Below are 16,782 nucleotides of genomic sequence, written 5' to 3' on the forward strand. Positions count from 1 at the left end.
GTTTCCTTGAAGGCGCAGTCTCACCGGCTCTAATTCTCTAGTCTAAGGCTTCCTCTCAGCTCCTGACAATCCCACCGTGATGTGCCTTATTATGGAACCAAATACCGAACACAGCATGAAGACTGAGACATGCATTACAAAAATACACTATGTAAAGAAATGCAGCCAAGGGGGCGTCCACCAACTGCCTCGATCTGCTGATAGCATTAACGATACCAATTATACTCTGAGTCTCCCAAGCATTCTCCCACCGGGACAGCTAGAACCAGCACCCGTGACATTAGTATCTGCCGCAGTAAAGCAAAGCACTAGCTAGTCTTATATGTTACTTACGAACTAGCCCCCGGGCCACAATCTCATCCAGCATCGCTCGGGTCAACGTTGCCACGGTCTGCGCATGGGTGTCGTGGGCCAAAACCACCGAGCCCCCAGCATTCAGACCCTCCAAAAATCTCGTGAAGCTCCTCGGGATCAGGTCCGGATGGTCGTGCGCATAGTCCTTGGTATCCACGCTTGTGCTAATCACATAGTATCCCAGTTCGCCCATGGCGGCGAGGACTTCTCCATTGATGGCGAGATAGGGCGGTCTCATGTACGTCGGAACAACGCCGATGGTCTCGTATAATGCTACTTCCAGCCGGCGCATTTGCTCGACAACCTCACCATATGGTAGAGCGGACAGACGGGCGTGATCGTACCTGAGTTTCATATCTTTTGTTCATTTTCTTGCTTTCTCGGGTGTTCCGGTCTTGTTGCAGTGGGGATGCTGGTGCGCAAGGGGCAAGGGGCAAAGGCAATGTTTCTTGCTTACGTGTGCGAACCAATCTGGTGTCCCTCGTTTAGGGTCCGGACCAAGATGTCGTGGTGGTTGGAGAGCTGGTAGCCATTGACGAAGAAGGTGGAGCGCGCGCCGTACTCGCTGAGGAGGTCGAGAAGTTGCGGAGTATAGATGCCTGGTCCGTCATCGAAGGTAAGGGCCACGGTGCCGGGAACCGCACATTGAGTGATCACTACTCCGTAGGGTACATTTCGTGCTGTATCATTTGAGGCCAGGCACACCGGGCTGGTGTCAAAGAGAATTGTGGTTAGAATGTAGAAGAAGAAAAGAAGGGATGACTTCGTAGTCTTAAAAATGAGCGACATAACTGAGATCAGTAAGAATGCGAGGGAATTATTCAGGTGATGGCTTCACCCAACTCACCAGAGGGAGGAAGAGTGCACTTAGCTTCCTTGGAGCAGATTATCATTCACTGTGGTTGTCGTGAGCTGCCAAAAGGTTGGGAAGGAGCTATACAATGCTCCCGGGCTAAAGAGCGAGCTCTCCGAGATAGGAAAGGCAGGCTTGCAGTATGGATAACAATGGAAGTCCTGCGGAAGTTACTCCGACAGACATAATATACTAAGTATAAAAAGAGGATCGTCGGACTATCATGAAGACCGTATGGTGTTGATTATGAGTAAGTTAGTTGCAGACAATGATGTCATCCTGCATACGAGAACAATGGACTTCAACAACAATGGCCCACGAGCTCCATCAGGACGATGCAACCGCAGACTTGTACTAATTATCAGACACGTTCGCCTACCGACACGAGCTCCAGATTGTCATCCTGAATCAGCCTTACCCAATCGCCCCAGAACCCCAGAGACCATGCCATTCATTGGTGCGTCCGTACCTGAACAAACGCCGCTATTAATAAGCCTATCTCCGCAATTCCGCGCGAATACGAGATCCCGTCGGAGCTCATCTCCGCAGTCCGCATAGATCTTTCTACCCGGTACAACTATAAGAACGGCACCACTTTCCCAAACAAAAAGAGGAGAACACAAACTGACTCTAGCATTCTAGTCCATCAATTGAATACCGGTGTATATACCACACAATGGCCACGCCCCGACTCCTCCTCCGCCGCTGCACCCCCGCAGTGCGCTTCACTCTCCCCCGCACCGCTCCCACCAACGCCTTGTTGACACCAGCAACCACCACAATCCGACTGTCCTCGTCCTCGTCCTCTTCCTCTGCCCCCACGACTCCCAGCGCACAATCCCTCATCTCTCTTGCCCAGAATCGCCGCACGATCTACCAACTGGGCCGCAACCACTCTGTCTCCGACGCCCAGATCGAGGAGCTCGTGCAGCAAGCCATCCTGCACGTCCCGAGCGCCTTCAATACGCAATCCACCCGCCTGGTCGTCGTCCTGCACAAGGAGCACGAGCGACTGTGGGATCTCGTGATTGGCGTGTTCCAGAACCTGGTCAAAACGGGCGCGGTGCCCGAGCAGGTGTGGAAGAACCAAACCTTGCCCAAGTTGGAGGGGTTCAAGGCTGCGGTTGGGACGGTGAGTTTTCGTTCCCACCTTGTATTTGTGCCGCGCACTTTGTATCTGCCCTCGGTTTAGACTGGAGTGAGTCTGAGGGTCCGAGTTCTGACTGATGTTTTGCACATAGGTCCTCTTCTACGAAGATCCGGCGCACATCAAGCCGTTTTCCGAGAAGTTTGCGCTCTACAAAGATCAATTTGCACCATGGGCGCAACATTCGAATGCTATGCATCAGTATTTCTGTGAGTTCTTCTCTTGCGTCATTGTTTCGTCTTTTACACCCTCCTGTTCCCTTGGCGTTGCTGTTGCGGCAGTAAAGGGGGAGCTCGTTTGTCTGATGGGCAGCGCCGGCTGACTTTCGGTGACTTTGTCAAGTGTGGACTGGCCTCGAGGCTCTGGGATTCGGCGCCAACCTGCAGCACTATAATCCCCTGATTGATGCGCCGGTGGCGGAGGCGTGGAATGTGCCTAAGGAGTGGAAGCTGGGTGCGCAGTTGGTGTTTGGCAGTCCGGAGGGAGCTCCGGGGCCGAAGGAGCAGAAGCCTGTCGAGGAGAGGGTTAAGATCTATGGGAAACTGTAGACAATCGGGGATACCATGATGGTATCCACCGGGGAGGAGGGAATACTGTACGGTAGGATTGCTTCTCGTAGTAGACTAGATAGATGTAGATTACAGGATAGATCTAACGGTGTGCATCTTCGAATCCATAAAGCTTATATCAAGAGGGTCTTCTAATACGAATGGTCTCAACGTTGTAGGTAAAACATGACTTGTGGGCTCTACGGTACTCGGTCAGCCGTTGGTTGCGCCTAAATACCGGTCAAGGGTCGCAACTTCGTAAATGACAAGAATCTCAACCTGACCAGCAGATCGGGAGCGTCCCCTGGAGATCAACACATTTTCACTTCTCTTCACGCGCGACCAGAACAGCAAAAGTCGATTACTCAATCCTGTGAGCCAAGCTTTGATCCTTTTAGACCTCACGTCTCCAACTTAAAAAATTCCATCCAAACAGCATAATCGCTTCAACGACGCCAAGTGGTATATTCCAACCCAGAGAACTAATGCCGCTTATAACGCCCCCGCCATCTATATGTTATCATGCCAAAACACAAAATAAAACCGTAACGATAAAACCTCCGGCGCCCTCGCGAAGCGCAACAATGAAGAAGCAAGATCACAAATCAGAAAAAGTCCTGCTCATCCAGCCACTGGGAATCGATCGCGTAGGCGACTAGATCCGCAGCACAGCACATGTCTTCATGTCCGTGTTCGAGGTCGAGCAGTTCCAGCACGGCGGTCAATCTCTTCTCGAGCGTCTGCTTCAAATCCAAGACACCATCAGCGTGAACAGGGGTCACCGTCGGCGGCGTTTGTGGCTTGAGGGCGTTCTTCTTGGATGCAGCGGACGGTCTGAGGCCCTTGTTGGGTGAGCATGGGGCCAGGGGTTGACGAGGTGCTGGGAGCGAGGGGCCCTCGGGTTTTTTGTTCTTAAGAAGGGCCTGGAGGAGAAAGAGGAGCCAGACGAGGTTGGTTCGAGGGGCGTACTCGGCCCAGATTCCCGCGATGTCCGGGCATTTTTCCGTCTTGAGGGGTTCGCCGTGATAGAGCTGGGCGCGCATGCTGAAGGTCAAGATAGTCAGCTGATCATGCACTGGGGATGACAACGTCCGAGGTACTTCCGGTCCTACTCACTATCGGTATGTGTTTCTGAGCATGATCTCATCCTCATCCCGTCCGATTGCATCGAAAATCTGTTTCTTGTCGAGGTCTGACGAGGCAATCTCGAAGGCCTCGGCCGCTTCGCTGAGGTGCAGTTGTGCGCGAGACAAAGAATAGTCGATGATGGTCGTCTCGAGGGAGCTGAGTCCGAAGCCACTTTTGTACGACTGATGCATGATCTCTTTGTTTGTGGGTGGATCCATGCACCCCCCTGGCCGAGTACTCCGGATACAGACGTTGCCTAAATGTAGGTCGCGGTGCTATTGGATGTCAGGATTGAGAATAGCTGGCGGAAGATTAAGAGCTTACCTCGAACAATGCGTATTCCTCCGCCCGAGCAAGCGCCATTGCCACTCCCCAGAAGATATCGTAAATCTGGAAGATAGAAGTCCAAGCGAACTTCTCCAGTTCGCAGCCAGCATCATCCATTTCCACAATCGCCCACAATTGCGAGTCGGGATAGGCCCGTTTACTAGATGGGTTCGGATTCCAGCAGTCGTCCTTGGTCTTCTTGTAGTGGTCCCAGGCTTTCTGGAACGAATCGGGAAACCGGCCCTGAACCACATGGATTTCTCTGAAGCGAGCAAACCCTGGGATCGGATCCAGGTATTTGAGCATCTTGACTTCGGACACGATCTCATCAATGCTGGTAAACTTCTTCGAGCCTGGCCCACTCTGAGCCCGCAAGGGCACAACTTTGAAGACCCCGTCGCCATAGGCCTTCAGGCGCGCGAGCTTGGATCTGGACATCTCCTTCTTGCACACCTCCTCTCGTAATCGAAGTTTGTAGACCTCTCCATAAGACCCTTCCGCAATTTTGACCACCTCTAACATGTTCCCAGCCCGGCCAGCCCACGAGTCAAACTTCTGGACACTCTGCGCCGCGGCTACGGACAGCGCCTCATTCAAGATCGGGCGAACATATTCATTAGCCTTGTCATCCGTAACACAACCAGACGACACCCGAGCCACTGGCTTGTCCTTGTTCCTTCGTGATGTCCTCGTCTCAGGTTCTATGAAAGCTTCGCACGTCTTGTTCCGTCGTCGGGTTCGCTCTGTCGGGGTCTTAGGACTGATGCGGACTTCCACCATCGTGTCGTACCGTGGCTTCGCTGCTTGACGGGTTTTTGTCTCCTGTGCATCGGTGTCCTTCAGTTGCACTTGCGCTTGTTCGTCGTTTTCCGGCTCATCTTGTGGTTTCGAAGTTCGGACGGACCGATCCCTAGCAGAAGTAGGCTTTACCTCCTTCTCTTCAACCGACTGCACGACCTCAGGTCGGTCCTCTGAGACCGTCTTGCTCGTCTTTCCAGATTTACCCTTCCTCGTCAGGTTTATAGGCGTGCTTTTCTCCTCAATCGCCACCTCCGCTAGTTTCACCCGCACACCCTCCACAGCATCCTCGCCGCTCTCCTTCTCGTTCTTCTCGGGTTGCAACCACTCCGGAGCCTTAGCAGGGCTTCGCTGATCAAGCACCGCCCTCGGGGCATCTGCCCTCCTCTTTCCGTACACCTTTCTCTGCGCGACGGTGCGGGTTCTGGTTGCCGCTCGAGGAACCCGTGGCTGATGGTCACCGGTCGCAGCGACCGGGGAGGAAGGCGAAAACATGACGGCTTAGTGTGTGGCACACTTCGCTGGTAAAAGGAGACTTTCGATGATAGTCAATGGGCTCGCTGCCCGCGAATGTGAGGGACGCTGGGAGATTACCGATTGCGTTGATGCGAAAGAGACAGCTGCAGCGGACGCATACCGCAGAGGTAGCTTATTGTTCTCTTACCGCCTTAGGCTTAGTGCGAGTCGTTGCTGAGGAGAAAGAAAAACAGCGGACTGATTATGTAAGTGGACCTGGCATTCATAGTCTCATACTCCCCAAAAAGGTAAAAAGGAGGTACATATGAACTGTAACGAAATGGACAAAAGGGGTTACGGGCAGAGGAAGGAGAGGAGTCATCTAGAAGGTACATCTAGCAATGCGCGCTTGCCCGATCATGAGATTCCTCGGTACAGTACACATGTCAATGCATCTATACTTCTTTGTGTGCGCTAGTATGTACAAGGGAAGCATTCACTGCAAGAAACAATAAAACTATCCATGTGGTTGATTTCAAGCTCTACTTTTTGGTCAAAAGCAATTGCGGAGTACATCATGCTGGTTGTCTAGCAAATAACAGAAAATATGCCTGGCTTGTAGGCCAGAGCGTGAATGTTGCCTACCTCAGCAAGTAAGCCAGCGGGCAGGAATCGAAACCCGTCGGGCAACCTCCATACAACCCTTGAACTGGATCTGGGGCACCGCAGTCTGAAGTTTCCTTTTCGGTCACTGTGAAGTAGCGGGGCATGTTCACAAGGGATGTCAGTGAATCTACTCCGTACCGTACTCCCGTACTCTGTAAATAGCGTCGACACGGGCTAGCCGGGAGTTTCACAGGGACGGGTGGACCGGGAATGAGGGAAAAATTCCCACTCTGTTTTCCAGCACGGGCCTTTCATTTGGAATGTGAAGATCCAGTCAGGAGAGACGGGAATAAGGATGGATTTAATGCAAAGAAGGCACGGATGGATGGATGGAAGGAAGGGACGAAAGGTCAGCCGATAACTAAGTTGGTTTGTTTAATTTAGTCCAGTAGTTAGGAGAAGAGTCATCAGGTTCTCTCATTCATAATTCTCAATTGAACATAACAATCGAATCTTCGGAGCAGAACGGAAGACAGAATCTAAAAGCCGACAGTGACGTTATCCGTTCCCCTTTTGGCCGCTGAGCTTTTTTCTGTTGCTTCTTCATAGACCCAAGACACCACACAGCGCTGCGGTCGCAAACACTGCTGCTGGGTCGCATCGGGCCAGGATCTTCCAAAGATACAATATCGATATCACTCTCATGTTTGAAATCAAATTGAGATCCCTACAGGTAGCACGGGAAGCTATAACGAGAGCTATAAAGGTCTGTCGCGTCGATCACGCGAGCGCCGTAGGATTACCGGATTGAGCCAGCAATCCCTCGGGAAATGTTCGCCGCTCGTCTTTTTTTTCCTTCCAATCCATCCGCCATCCATTTTTATTCAGTCTTCTCCCATTATTCACGGTCGGCTTATCGGCGCATCGACCCATTTCCTCCTCCTCCACCACCACCACCACCATTATTTCCTCCTCCCCCTTCTCCATCACTCTGCCTGCTCCTTCCCCTTCTTACCCCGGCCTCTTGTCACTCTCCTCACTTGTTGGCCTTGTAATGGGTCAATAAATAGGCTTACTTAAATTTGGTCCCTGTGCCCTTGTGTTCCGTCTCTCTGTATTCCTTCCCCATGTCGGCACGTTCGAATTAAACCAAAAAAAAAAGTGACTCCATCCTTTCGATGAGCGACGATGGCGTTCAACTTCAACTGGTCGCCGCTTATGGCGGACGCGAGTTTCTATACTCGCGCCCAAGATCTGCTGACTGCCGCTTTGAATAAATCTCCCAAACCGCCCATCATCGTGGACGATATCATCGTGACTGAATTGAATCTCGGTTCCATCCCGCCCGAACTGGAGATCCTGGAAATTGGGGATCTGGCGGAGGATCGCTTTCGGGGCATTTTCAAGATGTCATACACTGGAGACGCCTTTCTCACCCTTAAGACGCGAGTACAAGCGAATCCTCTCAACACCTATCTTCTCACCCGACCGTCGTTCGCGACTCCCATGCCCGTCGCCGCAGCGTGAGTGTGACTCCTACAAGCGAACCCTATTTTCACGCACTCTGAACTTCTTCTGTTAACATCTTCACTTGCTGCATCACAGAACTCCTCTCACCATACCTTTGCAAATTACCCTCTCCGATTTCAAACTTTCCGGCTTCGTCATATTAGTATTCTCCAAGCAAAAAGGAATCACTGTTGTCTTCCGGAATGATCCACTCGAATCCCTCAAAGTCTCCTCGACTTTCGATTCCATTCCCTTTGTGCGCGACTTCTTGCAAAGAGAGATAGAGGCACAGCTTCGGATTCTGTTTATGGACGAATTGCCTGCTATCATTCACCGTCTATCCCTTCGATTATGGGTTCCAGAATATCGCGCTGGTGAAGAGCTTCAGAACGAAGCTGCGGACAATGCAGGCGAAGGCCCAGGCCAAGATCCCCTGGCAAGCCCGCCACAAGACCCTGTCGATGCCTCTGGAAACGCTTTGGATGAGTCGGAAATCGCCTCTCTTTCCCTCGATTCGACCGTTGAGACCCATTCTCTATTCTCCCAAAAGAACCTTCTCCGATTAGCGGCACTTACGGATTCCCAGCGGACGCTATCACTTTTCACTCCATCTATTCAGGAAGTTGTATACCGCGCGTGGACTTCGCCTTCCGACTCGGGCGATCTTTCTGGAGGCGTGACGTCACCTCTTAGCTCAGTTCTCTCTAGGAGTCATTCGCAGATTGGGGGCCTGTCCTCTTCCTTCCAGGACACAGCCAGCATGGTGTCCGCGCACAGTCGGTCTTCTGTGAACACGCACACTTTCAGCAGCTACGGATTGAATTTGGGTTCTGGTCGTCATTCGAAATCCAACGCGAGAAAGCGGAAGAAGCGTGTCGTTGATTTGCGTCGTCCCAAGACTACAGATGATGCTGTCAGCGTAAGTGGTGAGAGTACCTATACGGAGACCACGAGCGCCGCATCGGTTTACTCAGCTCCTCTACCTGTGGTGAGCGAGCAGACCGATGACCCAGTGACGCCCCCTCTTTCGCCAAGTAGTGACCTTCATCTTCCGACAATCCCCGAACGACATCGTGCCAGTCTATCTAGACCTGCTATGCCACGGCGCAATATCGCAACTGAAATGTTGCGGGACGTCGGTGAATCATCATCCTCTGCGGCTCCCCGTCATCCTGCAGTTGTTGACGTGGATGCCACTCCTCGGACTTCTACACATCTGCACATGTCCTCCCACCGGGAGAGCGAGAAGCAGCAAGAAGCAGGTGTAACCCGCAACTTGCCTGCGACGGCCCTCCCGTTCACAGATGCCAAACCAGCCTCCAGCGTGGTGGATCAAGCGCTGGTCGAAAGACTCGCCGGAGAAATTGCTCGTCGCATGCGCGACGAGAAGCTGACCCCTGGTGGCAACTGCAGTGCGTTTTGGGATCGTCTAAGTCATGAAGATGCTCCGCCGGCATATGGTCAATGATCATATTTTTAAACTCACTTTCACCTTTCTCTCTTCTTATCGGGATTGTTACTGTGCTCAGTGCAGTCCTCGAGGCTCCTGGTTCAGGAGTAATTTACGACCGCTACGACATTGATATTAATCTGTCAGCTCTGCTTTTTATTTTGATTCTGATTATCTTGTGGGGTGAACTTTGGAGCGGGTGCTAGAACTTGTATATTGATTGGGCTGTATCCATAAAAGAACCGGGCGTGGATTTGTGTGATTTGTGCTATTTGTGCTTCTGTGAGCGACATGCTTTCTTTCAGGGATACCACCTCGCTCGCTGACTGACTCTCTTTGACATTGTAAATACGTCTATCTCATTTCCCTCTCTTTGCCCTGATTCCCATCAGTCTCAGTGTTGTTGCTGCAGGTGAACCAAGTCTTGAGAACTGGCTCCGCAATTGAGGATAAACATCCTAACAATCAGGAAATTTACTACTTCCGTCCTGTCGCTTATTTGTAATTGACCGTGGGTGTAAGAGTATGAGTAAGTAAACACAGGGTCCTGTGGACGGGGAGTCCCCGTCCCAACTGGCGTAGGAGGCCGGCGGCTCCACCAGCCGAACTCGGCAGGCTCCGATTGCGACAAACGTCAACCGACCCAAAGCCTAAGCCAAACTTCCTCCTCCTCTTCGCTTCCTTCCGTCGCCACGTCGCCAGATCCTCGCCTGTCAACATCTCGGACTTTCCAACTCCCCCCAAATCTCGTCATGGCGGGCATGTTCCAAAACTTATTTGGAGGCTCGCAGCCTTCCAACCCGGCCAGGGTCGACGATGGTAAAGTCACGCACGCAGCCCCATTTCCCAAAATCCGGGGTCGAGCTCCATCCAGCCCCGACCGACCCATGAAACACCCCAGCTCCAGCCTCTTCTAACAATTTTATCCTTTAGATTTCGCCGACTTCGTTGAGGCCCCAGAGCCCTCTCCGGCTTCCCTCGTCCCCGGCTCGTCCACCATTCCGGCCATCAACACCCACGGAGTGGGCGCTGGTAGCCCGGTCCCGTATACCAAATGGTACCGGGTGTGGGAGCGGACCTCGCCGCAGGACTTCATGCAGGAAGCCATGGTCATGCCGATCATCCTGCTGATTGTCATTTTCCACTTCTGGGGCACCCGCAAGAACCGGCGTCGGGCCCGCGACTGGGCACAAGCGCACGCGTCTGCCTTGCAGAGTGAGTTCGCCGTCGTCGGCTTCGAGGGCACCAAGACCGAGGAAGCCCCCTCCCCGGATGCCTTGCTCAAGGAGCGGTCGGCGCAGGAGTTTGCGTCCTACGCCACGGGCCGCCAGAACGTGGCCTTTGTGGACGTTTCCGTTAAGCTGCCCAAGCGGTACAATCCTGTGATCTTCTGGACCGAGTCTGTGTTCAGCTTCCTCTTCGAGAGCTGGGAGGCGCCCACCGAGATTTACGAGGCCACCGCGTACACCTTCGACGGCAAGGAGAAGGATGTGGTGCCCGTGCCCGCGAACGACACCTCGTCCCTGAAAGTCAACAACTCGACCTACGACGGCTTCGTCTGGGCGATCGTGCACAAGAACCACATGCGCAAGTTCCGCCAGGAGCGCTACGATGCCTCTCTCACCTTCACCCGCGAGAACCCCAAGCTTCCCAGCTGGGTTACCATCATGACGGAGAGCGCCGAGATCACCGACGTGCTCCTCACCCCCGAGCTGATCCAGGCCGTCGAGAAAGCCGGCTCTGACTTCAAGTACCTGATCGTGACCGACCAGCCGATCGACAAGCCCTTGAAGTATGATAATGCCCCTCGTTTCTTTCTCCTCGACACGTCCTCGGAGTCAAAGCACTAACATCCTTCCCTTAGGATCGAGGAAACCACCCCCCGTAAACGCATCCAGCTCGCCATGACCCTCCCCTCCTCGGCCGCCGGCTACGCCACCTCCATCCCCCTCTTCTCGCAGTTCGTGCGCCTGGCCGACCGCCTCGTCGCCGTCGCCCACTTCCGCCCCGAGGTCACCCGCAAGATCCGCCACACCCGCGAGGAGGAGATCAAGAAGCTGCGTCGCGCGGACGAGGAGGAGAAGGCCGAGGAGCGCCGCCTCGCCGCTGAGAAGATCAAGAAGGAGGAGCGCGAGCGCCTCCTCCGCGGTATGTCGGCCGACGAGCAGCGGAAGTACTTGGATCGCGAGTCGCAGAAGGAGCAGAGACGGATGATGAAGAGAAGCACCCGTCGGGGTTAGTTTGCGTCGCGGTTTTTTTCGCCCCGGCGGAGCGGCTGACAATCTTCTCTTGACCATTTTTCTTTCTTTCTGTACCGAGGCACATAGGGGAACAAAGACCTGGGGGAACAAAAGTTTATTTACAACGTCATGGTGGTGGCTTTTCGCCCTATCCTGCTTGTCCCCTTTGTCTCTGCATGCTTGCTTCCCTTCCTGTACTCTTGGGGTGATGATGATGGTGATGCATACTTTCATGTACAATGTATTCATAATTAGCTGAACTGAGATGATGGGGTTTGGTTGGTGGTGGGTGGGTCTCTCTATTAATGCATCTACCTATCTTTCAAATGATACCGAGATGGACTTGTCGCTGTCAACTGGGTGCTATCTGTAGTAGGACCGGCAGCTCGTTGCGCGTAGGTCAACTCACATACGTGCCTCTCTACCGACCCCATCGAACCCTGAGCCCGTTGAATGAGGTACAATATCCCATCGTAATCTACAACAAGCGGAAGTACAGTAGTACACATAGTCTATCATAAATACTCAAAAACAACCAAAACAACGCCAAATCCAACAAGCACGAGTAAACCCCACTCAGCCGCCCGCAGCCAGGAAACTCAACAAACTCCCCAGCGTCAGCCCGGCGACGAGCATCAACCCCATAAACGCGCCAGCGGGCTCGCGCTCCTCGGGCGGGACCAGCCCGGCGCCCATCATACAGTTACTGCCGAGGTAGCCATTGGAGACGCCGAACAGCAGCTGCACGACGACCAAATAGAAGAAATCACTCGGGACGACGGCGCCGCGGCCGCCGATGTTGCACAGCTGGTAGAGTGGGATGAAGGCGGCGCGGGCGCAGGCGAAGCCCAGCAGCGCCGCGGGGCCCCAGGGCCGGCGCACCAGCGACAGCGGCGGCCACAAGACCAGCATCCGGCCGAGGAGGTCGCCGGCGTTCCAGAAGAGGAAGGCCAGCGGGATGAAGACGGGGGCGTCGAAGAGGCGCGAGGACGACGACCCGTGCTGGTTCACGGATTCGATCTGCGCGGTGAAGACCGGGAAGGTCATCGTGATGGTGAAGCAGAGGATCATGGCCAGGGCGGTGGGCCGGAGGCGCTGGAAGAGGGTCCACAGGCTGATGGTTTGGGTTTTCGGGTTGGAGTCGGTGGGGTCATCGTCTGAGGTGTTGTCGTCGTCGTTTTCGGTGGTGCTGATGATGCTGGTGGTGATATTGAGGCTGGGGACGTGGGAGCGGCGTTTGACGAGGGAGGTAAAGGCGATCAGCGCGAGGGAGGAGACCGCGGTTGCTGTGATGAAGTACGCGAAGGCCGATTTGGAGGATTCCTGCGGGGGCGCTGCGGGGTGGTTTTGATCGTTGTCGGTATCGCCTCCCCCTCCCCCTCCTCGGTTGGCGGCGACGGAGAGAACGGAGATGATCTGGACGATGCAGGGGAGTACGCCGGCCACGCCCTGACCGCTCATGATGGCCTGCGTGTACTCCTCGCGTCCGAAGCCGGCAACGTACGCATAGACGCCATTCTGGTTGATGCCCGTGGCGAGGCTGGCTCCGAAGACCATGAACATCAAGAAGCCGAAGTAGGTGGCCACGGAGACATCTTTCATGAAGATGGTCGAGAAGGCTAGGAGGGTGAAGACCACGATGTTGATCAGCAGCGAGACAACCGTCCGCTTGGGGTAGGAGGCGCCTTTCTGGAGCTTGGCGAGGATGAAGGACGACCCCAGGTTCGTGACCGTCGACACGGTCAGGATCGAGGGCTGATAATGAGTCGCTGCCCAGTCGTCCGTCCGAAAGCGATGGTGGAAGTATGGAGCTGCTGCGAGGAACATGTTCCTACAGTCATCGAGGCACGCTGATTAGCGAGCGGGCGCTATATAGTTGGTGGACGAGAAGGAGAAGGCATTGTGCTGGTCACTCGGGGCTCACAATAAACGTACCATGCCCATAGCATAGAGACCCCCAAGAGGAGGAACACCGCATACTCATACGCGGAGAAAGGGGCCTGCTGCGGCGCCGTCGACGCGGCATCCCCGGCCTCGGACTCGTTATCCTCGTTATCCGACTCCGCAGGCTGCTGGATTGCCTCATACGTCACTTGCGGAGCAAACTGTTTGCGGATACGGTTCATTGTTATGGCTGTAGAAGGGTCCCTTGGTGGAGAGCTAAGAGAGACTCGGCGAGGAGGAAGATTAATCCATAGTATGGAATGTAGGTCGGGTGAAATGAGGACAAGACGAGGTCACGATGCGAGAGATCAGCAGTGAAGGTGGTCGGTCATGAGGGCGTGCCGGACAGTTGCAGTGCCAAGACTGGCTGACTGGCTGACTGACTGATCACGTTCGGGTGACTAAGACAGGCAGGAAATGTACATTTATGAGAGGTTGACTAAGTAGGCGAGTTGGGTATTTCTTCTTCTGTACGATCGATCGCTCTATCCAGTCATCCAGGAACAATAATAGAAAATACAAAACCACAGAAATGTTACATACATCGTCAGGCGCTCCACCTTCTAGGAACAAGTATATATGAGTGAGCCACCTCCCGACAAAAAAGCAAGCCCGGTGGTCTTCGCGGCTCGAAAACGTCAAACATGTAAATATAGAACTGAAGAATGCTTGAAAGGGCCTGTCCAGTGACTCCTTCTATTGCTTCTGCTGAGCAGTCTCCTCGCGAGGCTCTTCAGCTTCATCTTCAACATTCTCATTCTCCAACTGCCACAACTTCTCCTCTGTCTCAGGACTGACCGGTGCCCGAGGAGGAGTCGCATCGCCGCCACTCAATTGCCATTCCATCAATTTAGTAAATGCTCCATCAGGGCGAGAACTGAGCTCCTCATAGCTGCCTTGCTCAGCCACCTTGCCATCAGGAGCAAGCACGATGATTGTGTCCGATCGCTTGATAGTAGAAAGCCGGTGGGCGATGCTAATAGTCGTGTTGTTGCCGCGGAGCAAGGCAGCAAGGGCACTGTTAACAAGGGTCTCAGACTCCGCGTCGAGCGCAGAAGTCGCCTCGTCCAAAATCAGAATATCAGGATCCTTAATCAGAGCGCGAGCAATGGCAATGCGTTGCTTCTGGCCACCAGAGAGTTGAGCTCCGCGAGGTCCAACCTGAGTGTCAAGGCCATCCGGCTACCGAATATGTGTCAGCTGTGAATATTTCCCAAATCATTTCATTCACTCACAAAGTCACTGATAAATTGACAGTTCGCCTTCCTGGCAGCCGCGATGATTTCTGACCGAGTCGCGTGGGGACTTCCATAGGAGATGTTCTCGGCAATTGTTCCAGAAAACAAGACAGGCTCCTGTGCAACTACACCTATCTTCCTGCGGAGAGACTTGGCATTCATCTCACTGATATCCTTGCCACCGACCAGAACGCGTCCTGCAGTGGGGTTATAGAATCGCAGCAAGATAGAGCCAATGGTGGACTTTCCTCCGCCTGATGGTCCGACAATGGCGACGTTTGTACCCTGAGGAATCTCGAAATTGAGATCGCGGAAGATAGGAACCGCAGGGCGGGTAGGGTAACTGAACGAAACATTCTCGAACCGAATGGGGCCACGGGCGGATTCAACCTTAACGCCCTTTGTGGGTGATATCGTTGGCTGTCGGTCCTGCAACTCAAATAGACGACTAGCCGCACCGACACCTTTCATCAATTCGGAATAGAAGCTAGAGAGACCAAACATGCTGGACCCAGCATAGGCAGTATACATCAAGAAAGATGTGAGTTCTCCAATGCTGATGGCGCCTGATTTGACCATTCCACCTCCAACATAGAGCAGAGCAAGAATGGTCATATTACCCATGAATCCGGTCTACAGGGAAGTCAGCAAAAGTTCAACAAAGATCGACACAGGGTACCATACAGAACTAAAAAAGGTCGCGCTGATCAGAGACTCTCTCTTGCCGAGCTCGAAGATCTTGCGAACTTGAGTATTGTAGCGGTTGACCTCAAGGATCTCACCAGCAAAGGATTGGCTAGTCTTCACGTTGCCCAAACGTTCTTCGGCGATCTTGGTAAGGGTTCCGAGATTCCTCTGGATCTTGCGGCTCAGGTTTCGAATCGATCTTCCATAGAAGAAAGCTCCTAAACCAATCGGAGGAAGCAAAAGCGCCAGGATACTGGACAACTTGAGACTGACATAAGCCATGAGACCGAATCCTGCCACGCCACTTACAGTCGCCCGGAGACCGTCGGAGAGATTCTGAGTGATACTTTTACCAACGATGATCGTGTCGGAGCCAAGACGTGAGATCAGATCACCTACGCGGTTCGCATCGAAGAATTCCGCATCTTGAATAAAGGTCTTCCGGAACAAGTTCGAACGGAGCCGAGCAACGACGCGCTCGCCGACGATACGGAGAATGACAATGCGACCATAGTTAGCGGCAGCACCCAGGGTCATGATTCCGGCCAATGCACCATAGAACATAGGTACACTCAAGCCGAAAAGCTGATCCGGAGCGCCCTCATCCGCTGTCTCGTTGTCTTGCGCGGACTTCGTGGCTGCGTCCATGATTTTGCCGATTGAAAAGGGAATAGACATCGTGATACCCGAAGAGATGAGCAGGAAGAAGAAAGCGAACCCGAGCTTTTTAGCCTCTGGGCGGGCGATGGATAGCAGTCGCCAGATCTCCTTGAAGCCGGCATTCTTTCCTGAAGCTCCGTCTTTGGCTAGCTTCGCTCGGAGGTTGACCTTAGCTGCCTGAGCTGCCCGTTCCGAAAGTTCAAATCCCTTGTCCAGATCCTCGTCGTCCTTAACCTGTGTCGTGTCTTTTTTAGTTTGCGACGGTGTCGTCTGACCAGTTGGTCTGGCCTCCTGTAATATCTGAGAGGAGGAGAAGAGGCGCATATATCCAAGCATCTGCGATCGATCAATTGCGGTTCGTGCGCTATTGACGTGAGAGAGCGGCGATCCGGAGGGTAGAGGGGTTCCGTGGTAATTGCGTAATATGCTCGACGGTCCTGAAAAGTGTCTCTTGGATCCAAGAAAGGTCGTCCCAAGGGGAGAGGCATTATTCTGGGGAAACAGTTCAGAAGCGATGCTTCCACTTGTTCGAGCTGTCTGTCTGGCAGCTACTCCTGGAGCCCAGGAGGCCAGCAGCCTGGCTCCGCGCATGTCGGAGAAGTGTAGAGGGCGGGATCAGATAGCTGCGGAGATGAACGGCGTTTGAGGAAACCAGGGTGCCATATCCTGCTAGATGCTCTCAGAAATCATGGAGTACATGCCCTAGACGAGCTCAACTTTGCTGTTTCTGAGGGCTGGTTGTGAGGTTGATGGAGGGGAAAGCCAGGAAGCTGGAGGTCAGCCGCGAAGCCCGCCGAACCTCCGGTCCCGAGCATCGCTGCTTCGGCCTGGCATCGG

The 16,782-nt window shown here is 53.6% G+C and overlaps 7 protein-coding genes across 7 annotated transcripts; 3 read left to right on the top strand and 4 right to left on the bottom strand.

The window, feature by feature from the left end:
- Window positions 1-87: 87 nt before the first annotated feature.
- BO82DRAFT_99232 (chitin deacetylase) lies at window positions 88-1,285 on the bottom strand. The gene is made up of 3 exons (XM_025641731.1): window positions 812-1,285; window positions 334-698; window positions 88-259 (listed from the first exon to the last, which is right to left on the bottom strand). Exons 1-3 carry the CDS (start codon window positions 1,141-1,143, stop codon window positions 207-209), a joined length of 750 nt encoding a protein of 249 aa, XP_025491040.1. The 5' UTR covers window positions 1,144-1,285; the 3' UTR covers window positions 88-206.
- A 506-nt stretch (window positions 1,286-1,791) lies between these two features.
- BO82DRAFT_355063 (Nitroreductase) lies at window positions 1,792-3,046 on the top strand. Its single transcript, XM_025635342.1, has 3 exons — window positions 1,792-2,339; window positions 2,449-2,563; window positions 2,697-3,046. The coding sequence occupies exons 1-3, from the start codon at window positions 1,884-1,886 to the stop codon at window positions 2,900-2,902; spliced, it is 777 nt and encodes a 258-aa protein (XP_025491041.1). The 5' UTR covers window positions 1,792-1,883; the 3' UTR covers window positions 2,903-3,046.
- Window positions 3,047-3,081: 35 nt separating this feature from the next.
- Window positions 3,082-5,749, bottom strand: BO82DRAFT_311936 (uncharacterized protein). Its single transcript, XM_025632422.1, has 3 exons — window positions 4,355-5,749; window positions 4,019-4,305; window positions 3,082-3,946 (listed from the first exon to the last, which is right to left on the bottom strand). The coding sequence occupies exons 1-3, from the start codon at window positions 5,648-5,650 to the stop codon at window positions 3,508-3,510; spliced, it is 2,022 nt and encodes a 673-aa protein (XP_025491042.1). The 5' UTR covers window positions 5,651-5,749; the 3' UTR covers window positions 3,082-3,507.
- Window positions 5,750-7,318: 1,569 nt separating this feature from the next.
- BO82DRAFT_355066 (MDM34 family protein) lies at window positions 7,319-9,617 on the top strand. Its single transcript, XM_025635343.1, has 2 exons — window positions 7,319-7,740; window positions 7,823-9,617. The coding sequence occupies exons 1-2, from the start codon at window positions 7,406-7,408 to the stop codon at window positions 9,192-9,194; spliced, it is 1,707 nt and encodes a 568-aa protein (XP_025491043.1). The 5' UTR covers window positions 7,319-7,405; the 3' UTR covers window positions 9,195-9,617.
- A 148-nt stretch (window positions 9,618-9,765) lies between these two features.
- On the top strand, window positions 9,766-11,783 carry BO82DRAFT_311941 (CCDC47 family protein). Its single transcript, XM_025632423.1, has 3 exons — window positions 9,766-9,995; window positions 10,110-10,968; window positions 11,041-11,783. Exons 1-3 carry the CDS (start codon window positions 9,929-9,931, stop codon window positions 11,414-11,416), a joined length of 1,302 nt encoding a protein of 433 aa, XP_025491044.1. The 5' UTR covers window positions 9,766-9,928; the 3' UTR covers window positions 11,417-11,783.
- BO82DRAFT_355068 (nucleoside transmembrane transporter FUN26) lies at window positions 11,756-13,647 on the bottom strand. The gene is made up of 2 exons (XM_025635344.1): window positions 13,352-13,647; window positions 11,756-13,247 (listed from the first exon to the last, which is right to left on the bottom strand). Exons 1-2 carry the CDS (start codon window positions 13,540-13,542, stop codon window positions 11,993-11,995), a joined length of 1,446 nt encoding a protein of 481 aa, XP_025491045.1. The 5' UTR covers window positions 13,543-13,647; the 3' UTR covers window positions 11,756-11,992.
- Window positions 13,648-13,805: 158 nt separating this feature from the next.
- Window positions 13,806-16,536, bottom strand: mdr2 (ATP-binding cassette permease mdr2; the record flags this gene model as incomplete). The annotated part of the gene is made up of 3 exons (XM_025632424.1): window positions 13,806-14,542; window positions 14,596-15,231; window positions 15,283-16,536. 3 exons carry the CDS (start codon window positions 16,534-16,536, stop codon window positions 14,057-14,059), a joined length of 2,376 nt encoding a protein of 791 aa, XP_025491046.1. The 3' UTR covers window positions 13,806-14,056.
- Window positions 16,537-16,782: the final 246 nt, after the last annotated feature.

This window comes from Aspergillus uvarum, assembly GCF_003184745.1.
Source record: "Aspergillus uvarum CBS 121591 unplaced genomic scaffold BO82scaffold_33, whole genome shotgun sequence".
NCBI lineage: Eukaryota > Fungi > Ascomycota > Eurotiomycetes > Eurotiales > Aspergillaceae > Aspergillus > Aspergillus uvarum.

Excerpts from the sequence above, each read along its gene's own strand:
- BO82DRAFT_99232 (XM_025641731.1), bottom strand. The coding sequence starts at position 1,143 with ATGTCGCTCATTTTTAAGACTACGAAGTCATCCCTTCTTTTCTTCTTC. Across the intron at positions 699-811 it reads CACCAGATTGGTTCGCACAC|GTACGATCACGCCCGTCTGT; the intron begins GTAAGCAAGAAA and ends TATGAAACTCAG. Across the intron at positions 260-333 it reads TGTGGCCCGGGGGCTAGTTC|CTGTCCCGGTGGGAGAATGC; the intron begins GTAAGTAACATA and ends TGCTGGTTCTAG.
- BO82DRAFT_355063 (XM_025635342.1), top strand. The coding sequence starts at position 1,884 with ATGGCCACGCCCCGACTCCTCCTCCGCCGCTGCACCCCCGCAGTGCGC. Across the intron at positions 2,340-2,448 it reads TCAAGGCTGCGGTTGGGACG|GTCCTCTTCTACGAAGATCC; the intron begins GTGAGTTTTCGT and ends TTTTGCACATAG. Across the intron at positions 2,564-2,696 it reads TGCTATGCATCAGTATTTCT|TGTGGACTGGCCTCGAGGCT; the intron begins GTGAGTTCTTCT and ends GACTTTGTCAAG.
- BO82DRAFT_311941 (XM_025632423.1), top strand. The coding sequence starts at position 9,929 with ATGGCGGGCATGTTCCAAAACTTATTTGGAGGCTCGCAGCCTTCCAAC. Across the intron at positions 9,996-10,109 it reads CCCGGCCAGGGTCGACGATG|ATTTCGCCGACTTCGTTGAG; the intron begins GTAAAGTCACGC and ends TTTATCCTTTAG. Across the intron at positions 10,969-11,040 it reads CCGATCGACAAGCCCTTGAA|GATCGAGGAAACCACCCCCC; the intron begins GTATGATAATGC and ends TCCTTCCCTTAG.
- BO82DRAFT_355068 (XM_025635344.1), bottom strand. The coding sequence starts at position 13,542 with ATGAACCGTATCCGCAAACAGTTTGCTCCGCAAGTGACGTATGAGGCA. Across the intron at positions 13,248-13,351 it reads GTCTCTATGCTATGGGCATG|GAACATGTTCCTCGCAGCAG; the intron begins GTACGTTTATTG and ends CGATGACTGTAG.
- BO82DRAFT_355066 (XM_025635343.1), top strand. The coding sequence starts at position 7,406 with ATGGCGTTCAACTTCAACTGGTCGCCGCTTATGGCGGACGCGAGTTTC. Across the intron at positions 7,741-7,822 it reads CCCATGCCCGTCGCCGCAGC|AACTCCTCTCACCATACCTT; the intron begins GTGAGTGTGACT and ends GCTGCATCACAG.
- BO82DRAFT_311936 (XM_025632422.1), bottom strand. The coding sequence starts at position 5,650 with ATGTTTTCGCCTTCCTCCCCGGTCGCTGCGACCGGTGACCATCAGCCA. Across the intron at positions 4,306-4,354 it reads AGGAATACGCATTGTTCGAG|CACCGCGACCTACATTTAGG; the intron begins GTAAGCTCTTAA and ends GACATCCAATAG. Across the intron at positions 3,947-4,018 it reads CTCAGAAACACATACCGATA|CATGCGCGCCCAGCTCTATC; the intron begins GTGAGTAGGACC and ends CTTGACCTTCAG.